This window comes from Ictidomys tridecemlineatus, chromosome 7, assembly GCF_052094955.1.
Source record: "Ictidomys tridecemlineatus isolate mIctTri1 chromosome 7, mIctTri1.hap1, whole genome shotgun sequence".
Taxonomy (NCBI): domain Eukaryota; kingdom Metazoa; phylum Chordata; class Mammalia; order Rodentia; family Sciuridae; genus Ictidomys; species Ictidomys tridecemlineatus.
This window is the reverse complement of record NC_135483.1, coordinates 148,806,516-148,829,806: the sequence shown is the minus strand read 5'-3', so window position 1 is coordinate 148,829,806 and position 23,291 is coordinate 148,806,516. Positions and strand designations below refer to the sequence as shown.

Below are 23,291 nucleotides of genomic sequence, written 5' to 3'. Positions count from 1 at the left end.
GGGTCCAAAACTGATTCATATAAATAACATGTGAATGCATAAAATTATTTTCAAAAGATCTTTCAGGGAGCTTCCTGAACATTGTTTTTCTTGCACTGGTGTAGCTTGAGTATTTGTTTCCAGAGCATTAAACAGCAAGGGTCCTAATTTAACAAATAGTCACTTTATGTTTAGGGATTTGGTGAAGTCAAGAGACAGTGTCTCCATCCCTGTTTCTTAGAAATCTAAGTTTAAAAGGAAGACCATGAAAATCTCTGCTATTTTAACATTTTTAGTAGGCCATTAAGTATGCTCTGCAAACAAAACACCCAAGCTTCCAGGAGAAGCAAGGCAAAGCTCAGGGACCTTACGCCATGAGTCAGCCTCTTGAAGTCACCTTCTCAGTGCCACAGATGGAGGCTGATGAATCTGCACCCAACAGAGATAGTGCAATGGGGGAAGTAGGTGTAGTTCTGGTCCAGACCTACTGGTATAGATCTGCACTTTGGCCAGTGGATATTCAATCCTATGTCACTCCCTTTGGTCTCCCAAGTCTGTTGGCTTACAGATTTGGAGTTTGTAAGGCAAACAATTGAATGCTTATGGTTATCAAATTACCGTCAACATAGATCCTTTTCAAACTCTAGTCAACAGTATTATTTTATTAAGGAGTGGTCACTGGAGGTGGAATAAAATCCAAGCTCACACCATGACCTGTGTGACCACATGTGCTTTACTTCCTGCCCACCTGCTCAAAACCCATCTTCGATTATGTTTCTTCCATTCTTTCCTACCCATGTGTCCTACCACACTGGCCCTTATTCTCTTCAAATAGCTAAGCCCATTTTCATTCAGGGTCTTTGCTGTTGCTATTTAACTCTGTCTGGTACATTTTTCAAGTAAACTATGTAATTAACTTTTCATCTTATTGCATGCATTATTTTTGAAACAATAACTTTGCTAGCTTTTTCAGGCAAGTGTGGCTTTAATTCATTAAAACTTCCTGGAGTTTCCTCAGCTAGAAGAAATGGCAATGCATACAAATGACAAATTCTAAAACCAAAGATTTTGTCATTGACATAGGCAAAAAAGGAATGGACAATCCCGTTCTCAGAGTTTGGCTTTCTATTCCTTTTTATGCAGCTCCCCCCCAACACACACACACACACACACACACACACACACATTTTTCCCCATGGGAATTATGGTCTTGGGGATTTGGGGCTTTCAGGATTTATCATTTGGGATTTTAATCTTTCAGGATTGTGATTTTTGGGATTTTAGTCTTTAGGGATTTTAGACTTTATAGATTTTGATCTTTCAGGATTTCAACATTTAGGATTACAGCATTTGGGATTCTATCTTTTGGCATTATGATTGGCACCAGCATGGATCATTTATGGGACAACTGATCTTCAGGAACTAAGGGGAAAAATTGAGGTAGCTTGGCTTTATTGTTACATATAAATGTTGAAAGCGTTCATTCATTCTTTCAGAATTTTTTTTTAGCACTCACTATGTATTAGGATCTGTACTAGATTCTGGGAATTTAACAGTAAATAGGATAAACTCTGTGCTATTAAGGAGTTTATACTCTATCAATAACAACATTCAATGCTTATATTCAATACCCAGTACATTGACTCATTCAGTAGGGAAGCTGGACCAATAAAGAAGTTAACATACAAGAGATAATAATAATTGCTGTAAAGAAAAATAAAGAAGGGCATGGTACAGAAATGAATAAAACCTGAACATGTTTATGTTCCAATCCTCAGATCCTGTGATATGTTATTTTATATGGCAAAAGGGACTTTGCAAATGTAATTGAGTTAAGGATATTCATGTAGACCTAATGTAATCACAGGATATCAGAGGGAGAGAGAATGGCCAAAGTCAAATGTCAAAGAAAAAGAGAACTAAGGACAGAAACAAAGAGGACAGAACGTGATTAATAGGTGGCTTTGAAGATGGAGAAAGGGGCTATGAGCAAAGAAACACAGATGATCTCTAGAAGCTGGAAGGAGTGCATTCTCCCCTGGAGCCTCCAGAAGGAATGCCTCTTGGCTGACACCTTGATTTTACTCCAGTGAAGTTGATTTGGATTTCTGACCTCCAGGAATATAAGATAATATGATTTTTTAAGCACTGAGTTTGTTGTAATCCATTTACAGCAGCAGAAACCCAATACACAGTGTTATAGAAGGTAAATTATTGGGGTTACTCATAAATGGCCTCTTGAGGAGGTGACATTAAGCAGAAAAGTGTGCAAAGTGGGGAGTAAGACATTTGGCTGGCTATGGGAGTGGGCAGAGGGAGCATTCCAGCCAACGGGAACAGCAAGAGATAATACTCCAAGAAGGAAGTATGCTCAGTGTGTCTGAGTACCAGAATGAACAAGAGGAAGAAGTTAGTAGATACCTTAGGGAGGTAGCTGGAGGCTAGATCATGTAGAACTTTGTAGTTTTGCTAAGCATTTTGATTATATTCCAAGAGTGATGAGAAGTCACTGGAAGGTTATAAGCAGGAAGTGACATGCTCTTGTCACTATTAAAGACATGATATAAATGCTAAGTGGAAAATAGATTCTGAGCTGGAAGTATCAATACACCTGAGAGGTGCAGAACCATAGGCTAAGATGAGAGGGGGCTGAAAAGAGTATATATTGAAGATGAAGTGGACCATATTTGCTAGTTGATTGGAAGTGATATATAAGACAAAGTGGGAGATAAGAATGATATCAGAGAGTCTGATAACACTATTTGCTGATTCAAAATATTCTGGGACTATGATGGAAAATCATGAATTTTGTTTTAGATGCTATTGGATAAGTCAGTAGAGGTGTCAGGTTGGCAGTTGGACATAATATCTGGAGTTCAGGAGATTAAATTGGATGGATGCTATCTCTTTTGCAGCATAGGTAGTGTATAAAGCATGGAACTGATGTGTGTAGATAGATCTTGAGCACAGAGCTCTGGAGCATTGCATTTTAGTTCCCTGGAAGAGGGCATCTCATCTATGGGGGAAAAAAATGGAACATGGTCCTTATTACTTCCATATTTAAGGCAATTCAATGCCAATGTTTTTGACTTCTGGCCTGACGGAAGCTTGAAAAATGGCAACTTGGCCCTGTGCAAAGGTCTTAAGAAGTAGTCATTGCCTTGGCCTATTTGCCCTGGCTCTCAGTGAGCTTTTAAAATGCCAGTGAGCTCTAATCCTGTTGATTGACCCACAGCTGTGAATACAAGTTGCTGACTCCAGAAGTGCAGCTCATTCTGGAAAGGGCACCATTCCTTTCCCCCTAAGGACTGCTGAGAGAGCCACCTGAAGTCTGCATAGGCTTAGCAGCAGCTGCACTTCTACTCAATCAGATCAAACTGAAGTTCTTTTTTTGCTTCCTGAGGAACCCTGGGTATTTGTTTTTAGAACACTGAACAGTAAGAATCCTCGCTTCACTGACACACAAATGCTTTATGTTTGAAAAGGATTTGGCTAGGCCTATGTCTTACTAGAATGGCTGGAAAAACTCCTGTTACGGTTAGGTCTTCTTTCGTCTTCTTTCTTGATTTGCTGTTTGATGGTGAGGACAAGAAGAGAAGTGGCTGCCTGTCTAATGGAATTATTTTGGCACTAGCACACCAGTCCTAGATTCACAACTCTCTTTAACTCCTGAATTTTTCTTAGAATTATAATGACCCTATATAAAGCCTCCTGCTTTACCTCCCTGTCTGCCCCTCCACTGGGGACTAACTTTCTCCCTGCATGCTTCCCCACCACAGATTACTCCCTGTGTTGTTACATTTCTTAAAGCAGTTATTCTCAGCCTTTGCTAAATACTGGAATTACCTGGGGAACTTTAAAAAATCCTGAAGTCTGGGTCCTATCCCCAGAGATTCCAACTTAATTGTCTTCCAGTATGGCCCAGACAATTGGATTCTTAAAAGCTCCCTAGGTGACGCACATACAGCCAGAATTGAGAACCACAGGCCTCCAGACTCTATGTTTTCTAGATTAACCACCACCACCACCACAAAAATCGAATTTTAGGAACTCAAACTATGAAGATTAAAAGTGAAGGCCCCAGGGATCCTCCTCTTTTACAGATGACATTACTGAACAGCAGTAGCCTTTTGGAGAACAAATGATGCTGCTTGTAATCTCTACAGTACTGCCAGATCCAAACAAAGGCAAGAGTGCAGAGAAGGTAATATCTTGGGAAAAGTATGACCCTATAGGCTAACAGCATGGGGACACCTTCCTTTAAAACTAAATTTGTCAGAAGCAAATTTGTGTATGCAAAGCAGAAGTTTCAGGAGATGAGTTCCCACTCTGTCCCAACTGTCTACAGACCATCTCTCCTAGGCATGCAAAAGGAGTCATCAAGTAGCACCTCTGCTCTTCAGGAAGCTCACTGGAAAGGAGGTGGACAGAGCCTTCCACGCTTCCAACTCAAAATGTGCACTATGGCCAGCAGCCCTCATCTTCATCTAGTAGCTTCTTAGAACTTTAGTATTTGCTGGGGCTGGGGTTGTGGCTCAGTAGTAGAGTGCTCGCCTAGAAATTTAGTATTTGGGGCCCCCTTCCAGACCTACTCAGTAAGAATCTGCATTTTAACAAGATGCCCATGCAATATGCAATTCAAAGTTTGAGGAGCATTGGTTCATAGGACTCCAGGTAATGCAACGCGCCTAATTCTTTCGAACATCCAAGGCCCAAATGGAGGCTGTCACTTATTTCTCCTCCCGGAGTGGGTAGTCTTGTGGTGAGTGGTGGAGAAGCTTGGCAGCGCAAGGTGCAGACGAGGTCCAGGGCGGTTCCTCCCGCGCCACGCCTCACTCCTGGGTCTCAGCGGGACGCGCCGTTGCTGTGGCAGCGCCTGACGCAGCAAGAGCAGTGGCTGCTGTGGCCTCCTTCTCTTTCTCCAAAAGCCTCCCCGGACCCCAAACTCGGGCCCAGCCTAGGCTCCTCCATGCCACGGAGGAGACGCCACAGCCGGGTGAGCGCCCAGGAGGGCGGCCGGGAGGAAGAGGCGCCCCCAGAAGTGGCAGCCTTGCTCTCAGCGCAGTCGCAGTCCCCACAGAAGTTCCAAGAGACCGCCGATCCGGTTTTGCTCCGGGGCATCTTCGAGATCCGGAGGGGCAGCTGCGACGTGGTACTGAGCCAACGGGCCCTGAAGTGGCGGCCCATTCAGCCCGAGCGTCCGGCGGGTGAGTGCCAGTCCCGGTGCCACAGTCTCCCAGGCAGCATAGCTCGCGTGCTTCTGCTCCGCCTCCTCTTCACTCCTCTCGCCTCCCCTCTCCTGCTGTGCCCCGGTTGGCTACAGTGTCCTCGACAGTGCCTCCTCCCTCCCAACTGGGGAAAAGTGTGCAACTCCCCTGTCTCCACCAGCTAAGCTTTCCCTTCCAGGGCACTTCCCGACAGACGTCACGTCACGCTCAGTTCCTGCAGAGCGCAGAGAAACTTGAACCCGCAAGGGGAGGTGATTTACAAGTGGTGGGGGGAGGTGATTTACAAGTGTGGGGGGAGGTGATTTACAAGGTGTTCACAAAGTGTCTATCGCATGGGTTCTGAATCCAACTCTCATTTTAGTGTCTCATAACCCCAATATTTTGGGGTTCCTGGATTTGCCCACCGTCACATTCGTTGCCACTGTGGAGCTTGTTCAGGCTGTCTAGAAACTCGATTTGGGGCGTTAACTCAAAATCTGGTTTCCTTGGATTTGCCTTTACTCATTAAAAATTTTAGTGCTGTCATGCTGCAGTTTACAATAGAAATATTTCAAGTCTTAACCCAGAGACACACTCAGTAGAAAACGTTGGAATTTGATACATAAGCCTGTTTTAGTTAAGTAAAAAAATTTTAAAAATTGCCTTTCCCTATTGGTAAACTAGACATCATGGGCTGTTGATGTTATAGAAAGCAGCAGTCACCGTTCTAAAGTTTCTTGTTCAAAAGTCTAACAAAATGAAACCCTCTAGTTGGAACCCAGCATGGGTTATGGATGGGAATTCTGTATGTGCTGTCTGTCATGCCCCTTACTGAACTAAATCTATCTTTGACTTTGATTAAAATGTTTTCAGGTGTTTTGAAAACCAAAGTGATTTATTTTCTCCAACCTTTGAAATTAAAAGCCAGCAAGATGATTATGGAATTATTCTGTGAGTCTTTAAGTTAGCTTAAGTTATGTGATATAGAAGTTTATAATCAGAACCCTAAGAGCCAATTTAACCTACAATAAAGCTAAAATACTATAGAATTAGAATTAGACATTGTGTGATGAGAAACCATACAAATCAATGTTTCAGTGCTGGTACATGGAAAAGCAAATAATGACATGAAAAAAGAAATGTCATTTTATATTGAGTGGTGATTGAGGAAAAGTAGGTTTAATTAGCTCTCCTGGTAATGGAGTTTAAAAAGACAACTTGACAGTTTCATAACTCTAAAGGTTCCAATACTGATTCTTTAATTTCACCCGAAAACCTTTTGGTTTTCTTTCCTTTACATGAGTGTACTACTTTTTCTTTGTAATTAATGCCTGGCTTTTAAACCACTCTGGGCCTCTAAATTTGGAGCCACAGAAGTTGAATTAATTTAAACTGAACAATGAAAACTAATGAATGAATTTGATTGGAACTGGTGAATTTGGTCAGAAAATGGAAGAGAAAACATATCAAAGTTATGGTACTTGGGAGGACATGGAATGATAGGATAAGGTGGGGGAGACCATGTCCATTGATGGTTGATGGGTGACTTGCTGTCCCAGGAAAGTATAGGATGAAGATGTAGAAAGGTCTCTGGGCATTATTAGATCAAACATATGGAATATTTTAAGACCACCCAGTTTTAAACCTCATAGTGTCTTAGTTGTTTTCACTGAGATAAGATACCATGCAATCTTTCCCGGATTTCCTATCTTGAGCAATGTGAGCAAAGACACTGAAGTGTTTTATGAGGGCTATCACGGCCAAAATTGTGACTAATTGATGGTGTTGCTGGCAGAGTAAATGAGGATAACTATAGTGATTTATATGCTCTTTATTGGGTTCAAGGGTAACTTGGAATAATGACTGTTACCCTTCCTCACAGAAGTGAGGCTTGTATGGAGAGCATAAGTCAAGGTGGGAGGTTCAGAAGCATTAGCACTCATCTTTGGTATTATTTTTTAATGGAAGCAAGGTTTTTAGTATATTAGTTCTAGTCAATGAATATGTTAACCTAATCAGCAGTTACTCTATTAATGGATATTTTGGTACTTATGCTAAGGTGCTTTGCTAGATGCTGTGAAGATGAAAAATGACCTGGCATATTTTCCTTCAGGAAATTGTACTTTTCAGGAAAGACATGTGACTCCAATAAAACTCTGTGTCACCAAACATTAGGAAACTAATAACTTGTTTTTGTTAAGTGATATAAAGATCCATAGGTTGTGGGCCCTGCCTCTAAGTACTTCAATGTGTTTAGAGGGGAGGAATATGTTTTTGACAGGACTCTGATCATGCAGAAACAATTTGCTGTTTAAGTCACTACTCTCCCCCTCAAAAAAATAGCTGAAAACTGTTTCATGAAGGGTTGTGGTTTTGTATTATTTTCCTAGGGTTGTAGTAACAAATCGGTACAAATTTGGTGGCTTAAAATGCAGGACTGTATTTTTTTTTTTATAGTTTTGGAGGCTACAAGTCACTTAAGATGTCATTAGGGAGCTGGGTGCAGCTTGGGTTAATGCTTGTTTGGCGTGTGTGAGGCCTGGTTTCCATGTGCATCCTCCTTCTGAAAGCTTGAGTGGGTCCTCCTTTGCATCCTTCAGTTCTGGTGGCTTCTGGTATTCCTCTGCTTGTGGCAGCAGAACTGTTGGCTGTGTCTTCACAAGGCCTTCCCCTCCTTCTCTGCATGCCCTATTTGTAAAGGCAGAAATTATTGAATTTAAGATTACCCTAAACCCAGAGTGATCTCATCTTAAAATCCTTAATTACACGGCAAAGATTTTCTTTCCCAATATGGTCATATTCTGATGTCCAACTGCATTAGAGTTTTGGGAAACACTTTTCAATGTAGTAAAAAGATGTAATGGGTGTGGGAGAAAAATTTTAGGTTGAAGTAATAAAGGAAGAAAATAAAAGGCTGTCTTCTGGGAATAGTGACTGATAGAGCCTGTCAAAGTATAGGAGTAAGAGAATATTTCACAGGCAAATAGACACCTGAAGACACAGGTAAGAAGTTTGAGTTTTATTCGTAGGAAGTAGGAAGTTTTCTCCTGGTTTTTCTTCTACATTTATTTAAAACTGTTATCTGACTTTGTTCCCTCTTTATCCCAATTCCTGTTATTGCTGATGGCCATTGCTCTCTGACCTTCTAGATCTCTTCCCTTTTGGTGACTTTCACCTTCATCCAATTTGCTACCTGGTTCCATCTTCCCTGGGACATGGATCAGCCCTCTGTGCAGCAATACCACTAGTCAACCTAGTAAGCATGGGTGACTGTCATCTCTCTTCAAAACCAGTCCATCCCATCTCTCCCACCTTTTCTAGGCAGTTGTCTCCTCTCTTGTGCTCTCCTTCTTAGGTCTGAAGCCTTTTTTCTCCTCTAGCTCTTTTATTTCCCATTTTGACGTTCCCTACCTTGATCTTCTAAATTCTCTAACTGATGCTCTGCCCCTTCTCACTTGCTTTGAAAAAAATGGTTTATTCTCACTGCCTCTTACCTATTTCTCTACCATCTGAGACCTGGCCTCCTTCAATCAAATGAGAAATTTCAGGTCCCACCTATTTGGATTTTTATTTCATTTAACTTTGACTTGGCTCCCTCAGTTCTGTGACACCAGGAACACCTCACTTATTGGTTTCAGATGGGATTTCTCTCTGTCTGCTTGTCAAATGTGGCATTACCAATGAACTTGGTTGGATCTGATTAATTGTGTACTTTCTGATTTGTGTTGCCCAAAACTCTCAACTACCATTAGTTATCACCAGAAGCGCTCTAAATTTTGTATATCCATAAGAAAAACAACTTTTCTTGCTCTTGGTCTTGTTCCCTATCAAGAATATGGAAGTCAGTAATCAGTTGTCAGTATATTTAACTTTGTTTCTCAGGTTTATGTAAGTTGTGGTGGAATGTTTAGATGGAGAACAAGAATTTCTTATACCTTACATTGGAATCATGAGATTCCATATAGAAGTAATAAATACTTTGGCTTAATATGTAAAGGACTGTTTAGGCAGCTACCTGGAATCTAAATGAGGATTTCAAAGGTAATCCCAGCTTGGATGTCCCTCACTTATTACTTCAATCAATCATCAATCCTGCTTCTTCTGTTTGCTAAGTGTTTCTCACATATACCTTCCTTCTCTGTCCAGTCAGTCATAACCTTAGCTCAGGCTTTATGATCTCACTTGGGCTCCTCCTTTACCTCCCTTGAGCTTGTGCTTAAATGTTACCTTAAAAATGGTAACGTTTTGTCTTTTGCCTTTTGCCTCAGGTTGACAGGAAAACCTAAGAGGTTTTCCTGATGCCTATCTAAAATTCCCTTTTGCACATTTCCTGGTTCCTTTTACTGCCTTACATTATTTTGATGGCATTTAAACTCTCATATATGATATGATTTCTGTTGTCTGTCCTCCCCATGACCACCCACTTTAAGAGGACAGGATTTTTTTTTCTATTATTGGCTGCCCTAATAACAAACAAATGGCATTTCATATTAGGGTGATTTGAAGAGTTTTTAAAAGGTAGTTCAGTATTTATTCTTCCCTTATCTGAGTTTTTTTTTTCATGGCTTCCGTTACTCACAAAAATACTAAATGGAGAATTCCATAAAAGATTCACAAGTTTTAAGTTGTGTGCTGTTTTGAGGAGTGTGATAAATCACGTGCCACCGGCTCCATCTTCCCTGGGACATGGATCATCCCTCTGTGCAGCATATCCCTGATGTTCATACTGTCTAGCCAGCAGTCACTCAGTAGCTGTCTTGGATATCAGGTTGATTAGTAGTATTCCAGTGCTTGTACATAGGGTTCAGGATTATCTGCAGTTTTAGGTATTTGCTGGGGATCTTGGAACATATTCCCCATGGGTAAAGGGGAATGACTGTATTTTTAAAGGTGTAGGAAGAATATGAGAATCTTGAAATACTCTTGGGACTAGTGATAAATGGGCAAGTAATACCATTTGTAGGCCCAAAATTGTAAACTGAGAGAGCAGGTGCTTGAGCCTGGATTCAGAGACTATGTGGAGAAAGTTACCAGACAGCTCCTTTTGGCTTTTGCCTCAGGTTGACAGATTTCCTGAGTCAATCCTGCAGGAAGAGAGATAGGAACTAAAATCCCAAGCTTCTTCTCTTCTATCCCATAACTCAGCCTATAAAGCCAACTAGAAGGCAGCGCACAAGGGAACACTTGATGACTATATAGTGTGGCTTGCCAGGACACAAAGCAGGTGAAAAAGCGTGGAGACAGTCTGGCTGGAAAAAATATATATTCAGAACATCTGTTATGTTTATTGTTGGTACCTTGAAGAGTGCTTGGCACATAAGCAATATTTGTTGAATGAATGAATTTGTGACTGACTTACTGGTCTCCTGAACTTTAGTTTTGCTAATTGCTTTGTGACTTGATTACTACACTCCTACTTAATACTGACCCCTCATCACCTATGGGAGCAATATCCTTTCCCTCCTCCCAATTTTTACTAAGTATAGGAACAAAACATGGTTCTCCAGTATATAACACATGAAGGCAGAGGTCCCTTGATAGCAGTGGATTTCCTCTTTTTCCTAGTGGAGATATGATCTCTGTTGAGGAAGGGAGTGGGATGAGAGATATTTTGCATGTGATCTTCATGCTTGGCACCTGCCTATCTCTGCATCTTTATTCCCTAGTACTTTTCTCATTGTACCACCCTGTAATAGAAAGGATTACAAAAATAGTTCTCCATATACTGTCTTTTCTTAGCTTTTATAGCTACAGGGAATTGGCTTCCTTTGTGCTGCTTTTTTTGATGCTTACATGTTTAAATTCATTAAAACCAATAAATAAAGGTTTATTATAGATTTCTTTTTCTCTTTAGGCATAACTGGATCTCATACACAGACACTGAATAAAACTTTGTTGTATTTTCAATTAGATGATAAGCTCCTTGAGGGTCTTTCAAATTTGTATTATTCTTGTACTTCTATTTTAGGAGTTAATGTTGGTCCATTCTCTACTATGAGGGACAGGGCAGGAATGTTCCATTTTGCTCAGCTACAGGGTAGAAAGCAAGGAGCAGGAAGTAGACAAGAATGCCACCACTATAATAGAAATTGTCTACCAAAATGCTTTTATTTAATTGTCTGCAATTGTGCCTGATGATCTATTGGAATTCAGAATTATGGCCATTTTGCTTGTGGATCTTACATGATTTTATTCACAGTAATATAAGTAGTTGTCAAGCTGTCTGTGACCTAGGAGGGAGAAAAGTTCTGAAGAGATGAAAGGAGCATCTGACGATGTTTTTGAGGCCAAACATGAAAGGTCAAATCAACCTGGGTCATGGGATTCTAAGGCAAAGCAGGTCAAGTACAGGGCCCAGGGTGCACAGCTCCCCATGTTGTGCCAAGATTGTATGTAAGGTACCAAAAAACAAGAAGAACGTTTGGACAGGGGACATGGGCAGATGCCACAAATTAATTCGTATATTTCATGATGTAACTGTTAGCTTGTGCTGTTACTGGATCCAATGTTTTCAGAGTTCAATATTTTAAAACCACCAGTGGTTGTCTATTGCATTGTCCTCAATCTCAACCAAGGACAAATCTTCTGAAATATGTCCTTATTAGGTAGTAAGCTTTTATTTGAAATGTAAGATTGAAGCAGAATATAGAATCCTCAAAGCTGCACGTGTTTACTGTCTTATATGACTGAATGTTTTTACCTAGGTCCCAGAAAGCCAAAGCTATTGATGGAGAGAGGAAGGAATGGGAGGGATTAGATGCTAAGCTTATATTTTAGTTCATTTAAGAATGATCCACTTAGGGATCTCTGTGACACATGTCAAATGTCTGCAATGCTGTCTCACGATGGTAGCATGTGTCTCCACACAGTCCTCTGAAGTGAGAGCCCTGTAGGGACTAAAAAGTACTGTACATATTTCTGTGCCAGCATGTGATTTTCCAAAACAAAAGTTTCACAAAACAATTCTCACCATTGCTACGTGAGTCACTCCGATGTTCTGTTTTCATTATAAACATGCTGATTATGACTCACTAAATTAACATCATAATTTCATAAAAGACAGCACCTTGAAGTATGAAAAAGTGCTTCTGGGTGTTTTATAGCCTCTCTCCCCCAGCTGTCTGTAGTCTGCTCCCATCTGTGGTGTAGGACAGATTTCAGGAGTTGGCAAAGGCCCTGAGATCATGTCTCTACAAATAGCAAGGTGTGCAACTGACTCAGGCAAATGACCCTCTGAATTTATTCACCAGAAAAATGAGGGATTTGTATTATATTATGTCTAAACATTATCAATTTTGACCACCTGTGAAGTTGCACCTTAAAGGAAAAAAACTGGGCATGTTGTCAAATAAGAGTAATCTGAGCAAGGTTTGAATGGTCAATGGGGTCAACCGTCTGGTGTGTGTGCAGGGGTGTTGTATTTTACAGCAGGAACTTCTCAGCCCTAATGAGTTTCTAATTAGAAGAACCCCATGGGAAATACGGGCCCTTTACTTCTCTGCCTCAGCTTCAGGGCCTTCTGATGAGAAGTGGGCAATGGCTTCTTAACAGGTCTGGTCTTTGGAGCAAAGAAACCACTTTCTGGAAAAAAAGAGCTGGTCAATACAAGTTGTAAGCAGATTTTTTTTTTTTCATGAACAACAAAAAAGACTAGGTCGTCTCTTTTTGCATTCTATTTAATTTTCCTGTAATCTTATAATTTCTGAGCAAATTTTTTGTTTAGTATTAGAATATAGTTTCAAATATTTTATTTTTAAATGAGAGTTTCAAATCACTAGTGTGATTTACAACTCTATTTTTTAACCAGGTTGCACAACTTCATGATGTAATTTTAAAATAATTATTACCACCACAACTTCGAGTTCAGCTGAATTGGAGGAGTGACCAGAAAATCTGAGAAATCTAGGCTACAAAATATGGTCTTGAAAATGTTTCTTACTGCTATGAGTCAAAATTAGTTTCTTGAGCTTTGGGTTTATACAAACATATTTACTTTCTGAAAAATTGCAACATGAAAGGTAATGTGGAAAAATGTGAAAATGAGAAAAAATCAATTTGAGAACAACAAGAGTTAGTGATTATGTGGGACTTAGCAGAGGAGGGTATATTCTAAGTATTAATCTGCCTAAGCTGTTTGGGAACAGATGTACGTGAAACAGATACCCGGTGTTCTGTTGTGTACATCCAAAGTGAGACATCTGTCGGTAGACCCTGTGGTCAGAAATAATGGAAGCAGGGGTTAACCCCCCAAATGACCTATTACTCATGTGAATTATTGAAGAACTAATTATTCAGTAAGACTTGATGCTTTGATTCATCAGTCCACACATTAATAAGAAAGTACCTACTTAAAAATTATTAGTGTATTCCAAAGCTGTCAAATTTGAAGGATTTTTTAAAAGATGATGTGAAGATTCAAGTTTACCTAATAACTGCATACACTGTATGCTTACAAAGTTTTAAAATTATTAATAGTTTTAAAATGTTAGAAAGGTCTATGCTCAAAGGTTTTACTTTTTATTCAGATAAAATTTTCACAGAAAAGCAAACGTAGAGTGACTTTTCTCAAGCAGGCCTGCTAGTTAGGCTTCCTATAATTATAGCAGTGCTTGCATCTGAATTGGTCAGTATAGGTGCCACCAGCCACTCGTGGCTAGGTGAGCAGCAAAAATATGGCTAGTGTGACTGATGAACTGTATTTTTAAACAATATTTAATTTTAATTAAATCTAATAGCTACATGCAGCTAGTGGAAACTGCTTTAAACAACACAGCTCTAATACATGAAAAACTGAAAGTGTTTATTTCTGGACTGAGGTTGTAACTTAATGGTAGTGCACTCAACCAGCATGCAGGAGGCCCTGGATTCAATCCTCATCATGGCAAAAAGAAAACAAGTTCATTTTCCTTTATTCCAAGGTTTTAGTTTTAATCTTTATTTCTATATAGAATGGAAGATATAATTTTCAAAAAAATTAACCCCAGTGTAGAACTGATGAAGTTGTACAATTTGAGCAACCTATTTATAGACAAGCAAATGAGTTCAAGAGCTATCAAAGAGAAAGAGCCCTTTAATATATTTTGTATGTACACAAAATAGTATTTGTGAATTAGTAGTAAAGTTGGTTTTGTGTAAAAAAAATCACTGTGTTTTTCACAATCATTGAGATTTATTGTTTAAGCTGAAAAATGGCAAATGTAATCTCTTTCAAGGATTGTTCATTTGAAATCATCACTATCTTAGCTGGTACACTCTGAGTCCATGGAAGTTGAAGACTAATGTTATTATTAACTGGGTCACATCCATGTGGCACCATATAAAGAATAGTACTTCTAAAAATGTATTATCACTTTTGTTTTCCTTTTGTCTCTCCTCTCTTCCTACCCCACGGGGCCCTGTGGGCCTGGAATTGGTACAGAAGTATCCCACTAGGAGTAAGGAATAGCACTTTCACTGAAGCCAAGGGACAGGCAAATGAGACTCTGATAGGCTGGGCCAAGGTCATTAAACCAGAAAGGGTGATCCAGATGGGACTGTCCAAAGCAGAAGGTCCTGGAGTGAACAGCAGAAATATAAATATGATCAAAGAGGCAGGGCAAGGGATGTGGAGAACAGAGCAACTAAGTATGCAGGAAGATACTATTGCCTACTCTGGCCACTTTTGTAATTTGTAAAATTGGACCATTCTTGTGTAAAGCGCCAAGAATGTGGTAGGAACACCTCACTGCAGTTGTGTCATCTCAGTATCAGACTATTCATCAGAACTTTATTGTTCTTAACTAGGTTAGTGTATTACTTAACTAGGTTATTAGATTACATTTCAGACAGTGACAACTACAACTCTACATGTATCATCAAACTCATACACACAAACCTCTCGAAGGCCTTCCATATGACTGAATTTCTGCCCCCATTTTGGAGGTGCTTTGCTGGTGATGGGGGCTGTATCTGCTAAGCAAGTGAGTTCTGTGCATGAGTGTATATGTATGTGTGTGTACATGCAGATGTGTGCTCCTGTGTTAAGCAAAGGGAAGGAGCTCACAGTAGCTCTTGTGTTTTTCAAAAATAAGTATGTGTTGGAGGAAGTAAAGGAAAGAAGGAAAGGAACAGAGCACAGGGAAATTACGCCCTATACTAACTTTTTCCATATGAACCAGTAGTTAAGATCCTTAGTGTAATAAATGACTGGATCCAGAGGTAGCAGGCAAGTAGGTAACATACACATAAAACTAAAACAAGGAAAAAAGGCACAGATGGTAATTCTTTCTTTTCTTTCTTTCTTTCTTTCTTTCTTTTTTTTTTTTTTTGTATAACTGGCATGGTGCTACGGGCTTATGGTAAGCCTAAAGATAAGTCTAAAATAATGTACCAGATGGCATCAGGGAATTCCTATGTATATTCCAAGATTTTCATCAGAAACAGTATCATGGAAACTACCATTGCTGCTACACAACAGTGCCCAGTGCTGACTGAAAATACTGAACATGTATTGGTGTTTACTCTGCTAGGTCCTATGTTAAGTATGTTGTTTAACCTTCTACTCTAGTTCAGATAGGATTTTTTTTTTTATCCCTAGAGCCCTGAGGTATTAAGTAACTTGTCCAGGGTCATACTTGTAATGGAATAGCTGGGATTCAAATTCTAGTAGTCTGACCAGAGAGCCTGCCCAGTACCTGTTAGGTTATGCTGCTTCCTCACGATGAAATTCTCCTACTACCTTTAGGAGCCTATCCTTCATCCCAGTTAGTAATAGTGAAGCGTCATGGTCTAAACCAAAATTAAAAAACAAAAACAAAAATTAAAAAAAAAAAACCTTTAGAATAGAGTCATCTGATTTCCTGCAGCCTCTGAGACAGTTCTACCAAAAATAGATAATTCCAATTCTCTGGTCTCTGAAAATTTCCTAGTAAACAAACAAAAAAAGGGAACGATAGATGGCATTTTTTAAACAAGATTAAAAAAAACCAAATATTTTTTGAAATAATTTTAGACACAATACCTTCATTTTACTTATTTATTCTTATGTGGTACTAAGAATTGAACCCTCTGTTCACACTTGTGAGAAGAGCACTCTACCACTGAGCCACAACATCAACCCCCAGACCAAATATTTTATTATAGAAACCATCATGTTTTCCCCACATACAACTCTAAGAGGGGTGAGGCTTTATGTATCACACTATGGAGTTTAAACAATTTTCAATTTATGGCTACTTTTGCTTCACTTATGCCCTATCCATATCTCTTCTTTCCCTGGAATCACTGGAAACTATTACACAGCATCATAAAATTTCATCTGTATACATTTCAGCATGTATTTCTAGGAGATGAGGATTTAAAAATGTAACTACAATGCCATTATTCTAGTGTAGATAATCTTTTATATCTTTAAATATTCAATTAATATTCAGATTCCACTGATACTTCTTAGTTTTTACGTTACCATTGAAAAGAGGTTTATATTGTAGTTGCTTGCTGTGTGTTTTAAATCTTTTAATTCAGATTGCTCTTCCTTTTTTTCCCTTGCAATTCATTTTTTGAACAAATGGGGTTGTCTGGCCCATAGTTTTCTGAAGGAATATGAAATGTTTATTGGCAGCAAATGCCTATAAAAGAGAAAATGATGGGGAAGCCAATTGGTCAGGGATTCCCTTCAGACCATTGGCAACCTGATACCTATCAAGAGAGAGGAAGCAGACTGAGGAAGGGAGAGCCTCAGCCCAAGATGCAGATCTGACAAAGTCTTGGCTTGCCTGTGGAGAGAGCTTTCCAGAAAAGCCTGCCCATTAGGAGACTCATCTTGGTCAGAAATGGCCAAACTTCAGCTGTATTAACCCATGGCCTGGAAAGGTGTCACCTGAGGCTCTAGAGCTCAAGTTGGCAGCAGCTAACTGTACTCCTTGCAGTGGAACAAGGAGTCTCTCCTCAAAGAGGATTCCAGCAGCCACAGTGACCAAGGAGGTTCATTACCATTATCATTATCATGAACTCAGGGAGTTAGACATTTTAAATGTACTATATTTCAGTTCACAGCAATGACTATTCTGACTGGTTCTTAGATGTATCCAACTTTAGATTTTTAATTCAAAGGGAGCCTCTTCAACTTCTGTTTCATTTTGACCTTCTCTCAGCTATCTTTCTGGAATGGTAAGATATTCCAGGCTCATAGGGGATATTTCAAGCCTCAGACAGGGAATTGCCCTATCATGGAAGACTTTTTGAGTAGTGGTTTGAATACCAAGTTTGAGTACTAAGCACACAGTTTGAGTACTAAGTATACTCATTGCTAAAACCTTCCATGTATGAGTCTTGTTACCAGGTTTTACAGACAACAGAGCTAGGAAAAGTGTTTTGGTGTGTGTGTGTGTGTGTGTGTGTGTGTGTGTGTGTGTTGGCGTGTGGAAGGTACTAGGAATTGAACCCAGTTTTGTTTTTAAAGAGAAAATACCTCATGAGATTATGGTGATACTTCGAATTCCAGTTCAGGACTAAAGTGTTTCTTACTGTGTGTCCTTTCCTCTATTAAAATCCTAACTCCTGGGGCTGGGGATGTGGCTCAGGCAGTAGCGCGCTCGTCTGGCATGCGTGCGGCCCGGGTTCGATCCCCAGCACCACATACCAACAAAGATGTTGTGTCCGCCGAGAACTAAAAAAAAAATAAAATATTACAAAATTTCTCTCTCTCTCTCTCTCTCCCCTCTCTCACTCTCTCTTTAAAATAAATAAATAAATAAATAAATAAAATCCTAACTCCTAATGACAATACTCATTTGTTTATCCTGCCTAACAAACATATATACCTAATAGAATATTGTTATATCAGTGTTATGCAATGATATAATTACTGAAAACCATTTAAGTTCTGCAATTTTTGTTGTTGTTCAGAGGTGTAGTCAAATTACTGAAGACACTTGGAATAATTTCTTTCTGAAGGTAATTGTTTCACTTTGCTTTTGAGTTTTACACACTGCTTTTCTTAAAATCCAGTTTTATTTTATAACTATGTGTAAAAGATTTTATTATTCCAAAGTTGAATTTATTTAGATTCTAAAAAAGTATAACTTTCATCCTTGCCCTTCTACTCTTTTTCTTCCCCCTTGTAATAGGTAAACTTATTTGTTTTGTCAAGTATTTGGTTTATTCTTTCCGCCTCAGCCGCTACTTTTGAGTTCCCATGCTACTTTGAAGTTCTCCTGGGGGTTCCCCGAGAGTTCCCATTGGTTGGGGAAGTGCAGGAGGAGGGATTTCCGGAGGAGATATTTCCCCGGTGGCTGGTTCCTGGACGAGTGGCGTGGAGTTCGGGAGAATTCCCCAGGAGCGTGTGTGAAGTGCTTTCTTGCAGTTCAAAAATAAAGTTTGTTCCTGCTTCAGTGACTCGTGGTTTATGCCCAGCCAGACTGTGGCATTCATTAGCCCAATGTCTCCCTCTACGGCATCGTGGGCAAATACCTAGTATTCTAATCCTTTGAGATCTAGCTTTGTTAAACCCTCCTCCTATGGGGCAATTCCTTTTAAAATGTCCTGTTTGTTCACAATTGTAGCATGTTTTTGGCCTGGCATCTAAAGCCTGTTGTACTGCAGCTGCCAAGACTTGCCCTTGTTCATTAATGTCTCTACATAATTTAATATATGTGTTTAAATCTCCATGTTTCCATGGTCTGATGACCTCTCTGCACCAACGATTTGCTTGCTCATAAGCCAATTGTTTTATTAATGGCATTGCTTGTTCTGTATCCCCCAAAACTCTGGTAGCTGTTTGAATAAGCCTATCTACAAATTCAGCGTAAGGTTCATTAGCTCCCTGTATTAACTTAGATAATTGACCTTGCAAATCTCCATGTCCTTATAAAGTCTTCCATGCCCTAACTGCATCTGCAGCAATTTGTGCATATATAGCAGGATCATATTCAATTTGTTGCCATTGACCCTCATAAGGTCCTTTTCCTAACAACATATCTAGATTTCTTTGAGGGTAACCGGCTGCTGCATTTCGCCTAGCTGTCTCCATGCAAAATTCCTCATTGGCAACCTTCCATTACAAATATTGTCCTCCATTTAGCACAGATTTACACATACTAGCCCAATCTGCTGGCGTCATGTCCAAGTTGGTAATGGATTCGACCATGCTTACAGTGAAGGGTGCTTGAGGACCATAGGTTGTTACAGCCTCCTTTAACTGCTTCACTGTTTTGAAATCTAAAGCACGGTGAATTCGCTGCCCTCCTGCCTGCTCAAGTACAGGGCATGCTAATCTTTGAGGTCCTGTCTCAGGATACCATCTATCAACTATAGGGGTTGAGGGCCAGTCAGCTATCTCCATAGGTGGAGCTATTGGTTGAATTACGCCTTCTGGTGATAGAATGGTGTTAGTAGCAGCCTCCTGTTGTAGCTTTTTCCCTAATAGCTGTTTCTCCTCTAAGCTTTCTTCCTTTAAATTTTCTTCCTCTATCTGACTAGCTCGAGAGACCTTCTCTTTTGCTTGATCTAAAATGTCTTTCTTCATGGTCTGAACCTCTAACAATTTACTTAACACTCTTTCAGTTTGTTTTTTACTAATTTCTAATCTGTTATAAAGATAACGCAACCCAATAAGATAACACAAAACAAAACCGAAACAGAATGAAACAAAAACGGAACAATAATCGTTGTATCAATTTTCCTATTTTCTTGACATGTGCATTTGTGGTCTATTTCTATCTCTTCCTCAGGGGCGAACAACTTCAAACCTTGAGCCAAACACTTTTCCCAGTTTGCCTGAGAAAGTTCTAGGGATAGGCAGCTTGAAACAAAAACAAAACAAATCAAAACAAGAACACATTGCTTTTTAAAATGGTCACTCATTTTCTCGCCTTCCCTTAGGGGCGAGCAATTTCACTTACCCCCAAGCTTCAGATATTCCCCGCACGGGCCACCAAATGCCGCAGTCTGGCTGGGCATAAACCATGAGCCACTGAAGCAGGAACAAACTTTATTTTTGAACTGCAAGAAAACACTTCACACACGCTCCCGGGGAATTCTCCCGAACTCCACGCCGTTCGTTCAGGAACCAGCCACCGGAAATATCTCCTCCGGAAATCCCTCCTCCTGTACTTCCCCAACCAATGGGAACTCTCAGGGAATCCCTGGGAATCCCCAGGAGAACTCCAAAGTAGCGTGAGAACTCCAAAGTAGCGGCTGAGGTGGATAGTAATGCCTCGCCTGTCAACCAATACTGTTGGCAAAATGCCAGGGGCCATAAGACTCAGCCGTGGCTCTCAGCAATTCTTAAAAATTTAAAATATAGACATGTATATATTCTTTTTATTATCCACCCCCACTGACCTCCTTAAATACATGACAGAGTACATGATTTTTCTACCTTGGTTTTTCCTTAATTAACAATATACCCAGATGATTACTCTTTTGCACTATACACTGATTTCCCATTTCCTTTTATAACTGCACAATATCCAGTGTGTACTTTAGTTCACTGAAGCAGCTCTCTGCTGAAGGGGTTGGGTTGTTTACAGTCATTTTTGCTATTGCAAATAGTGGTGTAATGAAAAACTTCATGTGTCCTTTTCATTTTTTTTTCAGTGTGCTTTTAAGGCAGATTCCTATCAAAAGAATTGTCTGGCACATAGATTTCTGAAGGAATATGAAATGTTTATTGGTAGTGAGTGCCTATAAAAGAGAAAATGAGGGAGAAGCCAATTGGTCAGGGGTACCTTTCAGACCATTGGCAACCTGATACCTATCAAGAGAGAGGAAGCAGACTGGAGAAGGGAGAGCCTCAGCCCAGATGCAGATCTGACAAAGTCTTGGCTTGCCTGTGAAGAGAGCTTTCCAGAAAAGCCTGACCATTAGGAGACTTATCTTGGTCACAATTGGCCAAACTTCAGCTGTACTAACCCATGGTCTGGAAAGGTGTCACCTGAGGAATCAAAAAATAAATGCCTATGTAATTTTGATCAAAATTGTCAAATTCCCTCAAAAGGATCTTGCTATTTTGCTTTTCTATCATCATGTGTTAGGGCACGTTTGCTGAAAGTTTTTGCAAAAGAATATATTGTCAAACTTAAAAAAAATTCCAATAAACAAGAAATGCTTTATCAGCATAGCATTGTGTTACTCTTATTAAATCATTTGTTTTTAGTTTACTCCTGCTAACATTTAGGGAGCACCTGCTATATGTTGGGTGTCTGGCAGATTCTAGGGGTGCCATAATCAATATAACATAATTTCTCCCTCAAGATATTTGTAATTTCCAGAAGGACAGTCAGCAAAAGAATAACTATGTGATCTATTTTATGTGCAATTGAAGTATCACTTATAGGGCATTTCAAAAAACCATGGGAAATTGGCTAAAGGGGGAAAAAGAGGATGTGGGTCAGTGTAGAGCTCTTCCCTGGCATGCATAAGACAGTTTGGCCCCAGCACTACAAACAGAAGGAAAGAAAGAAAAAAAAATCATTCTATGAAGTGGGCAGAAAGGGATTTCAGGAAAAACAACAGAAGAGTTTGAAGGAAAATTTGATTATGGACCCTGGCTCCTGAGTAGTAGACAGCAACATAGACAAAGGAGTGAGACACTGTTCCAGGAATAACACTTGGAAAAAATAATCTCATTGAGTATGTTTTGGTCTATTTGGAAAATAGCATAGTGTGAGGGGGAGGGAATATGTTTGTGGAGGGCCAGGTGCTTTGTGATTAGTCAGTAGTATACAGGACCTCAAATACTATGGTAGAAAATTCTTAACTTGTGAGTCAAATAAAGGATAACAAAGTCTAGGTGTTAAAGGAGATAAATTTTTGTTGTTATTTTTTAGGTGAGTTTGGGTTTTAGAAAGGCAACTGTGGTAGCAGGATAGATGATCAATGGGTTTCACAATGAAGAGGCCAATACGATGACCAACATCCAGAAGATCAGAAGGCAATGTGTATGTGACAAGGGGAATAGAGAGGTGAGAGTAAGAGGAAGGGATATTGTCCAAGAGAGTTTGAGGATGTGGGGCTGGAGCAAAAGGGATGAAATATCGGTGATGCTGAGCTTTGCAGCTTGGGCAATGAAATGAATAATGGACACTATCAGCTCTCAAATCTGCAGAATAAGAAGCATCTTAGTTGAAATATTTTCTACCAAGGTTTAGCCTCAAATGTGCCAGTGACTGCCATAATGTCTAACAGAGGGAAATTGTTTTAAAAAAATGCATATGCTGAAAATGCATAAACAGCTCCTAAAGTTGTTGGGCTAACAACTATGATTTTCTACAAGGCTCTATCTTTCTCCTTCCATCCTTCCATATCCTGTTTCTTAGTAGAATAGAGGCTGATTAAGAATAATCATAGCTTAAGACTTTTTTTCAGACAATACTCATTAGATATTGGTTAAAAAAGTTGTGATCTTTGTACATTTTCAATATTTTGGAATTATTGAAAAGTAAAATAGCAAATTATAAATGTCAATTTCTACATGTAGAAAATAGCTAACATTTTAGACTTAAAAATAATTCTTCATTTTTAAAATCTCCATTGGTATTTAGTTGGTGTGATGCAAATTATTAATATTTATCCCGACTGAGTTTAGTTTAATATTTTTTGTAATTGTAGATGGGCAGAATGCCTTTATTTATTTTTATGTGGTGCTAAGGATCAAACCCAGTGCCCCACACATACATTCTAGGCAGTGCTCTTCTACTGAGCTACAGCCCCAGCCTCCCCCAGTTGAGTTTTTAAGTTTACTAAATGTTACAAACATGATTCAAAGTAATTTTAGTGTCCATTTGTGCAGGCAGAATGGATTAATAAAATCAATAAAATTGGACAAATGTTAGAATATATTGGTTTTCTTATATTTTAAGTCTATTTTCATGTTTTGAAAATGTGAAGGAATGATAGTATGTTTTGTTTTTTCACTATATAGATAAAAACTTTACTAGAGTTAAAATCTTGGTAAATGAAATATATTTTAAAAAGTCCCATTAGTAACTCACTTGTATTTAACATTTCATTAAAATACTTAGGTAATATTTTATTTGAATACTTTCAGTAGGGGTGTGTGTTTTGGGGATTGATCACTTTACCACTGGATTACATCCCCAGTTCTTTATATTATCGAGACAGGGT

The 23,291-nt window shown here is 39.4% G+C and overlaps 1 protein-coding gene across 11 annotated transcripts in view; it reads left to right on the top strand.

Annotated features, from left to right (window-relative positions):
• Positions 1–4,802: 4,802 nt before the first annotated feature.
• Cerkl (CERK like autophagy regulator) overlaps positions 4,803–23,291 on the top strand; it is a 111,902-nt gene continuing 93,413 nt past the window's right edge. For 4 of the 11 annotated variants that reach the window (XR_013424185.1, XR_013424186.1, XM_078017696.1 and 1 more), the window contains exon 1: positions 4,805–5,186. Coding sequence is in view for 9 of the 11 variants with exons in the window: in XM_078017696.1 (XP_077873822.1) it covers positions 4,949–5,186 (238 nt within the window). In the remaining 2 variants the exon portion in view is untranslated. Of the gene's footprint in view, positions 5,187–23,291 lie in introns of all 11 variants that reach the window. The other 7 variants (XM_078017699.1, XM_078017692.1, XM_078017698.1 and 4 more) reach the window with 5 other exon arrangements.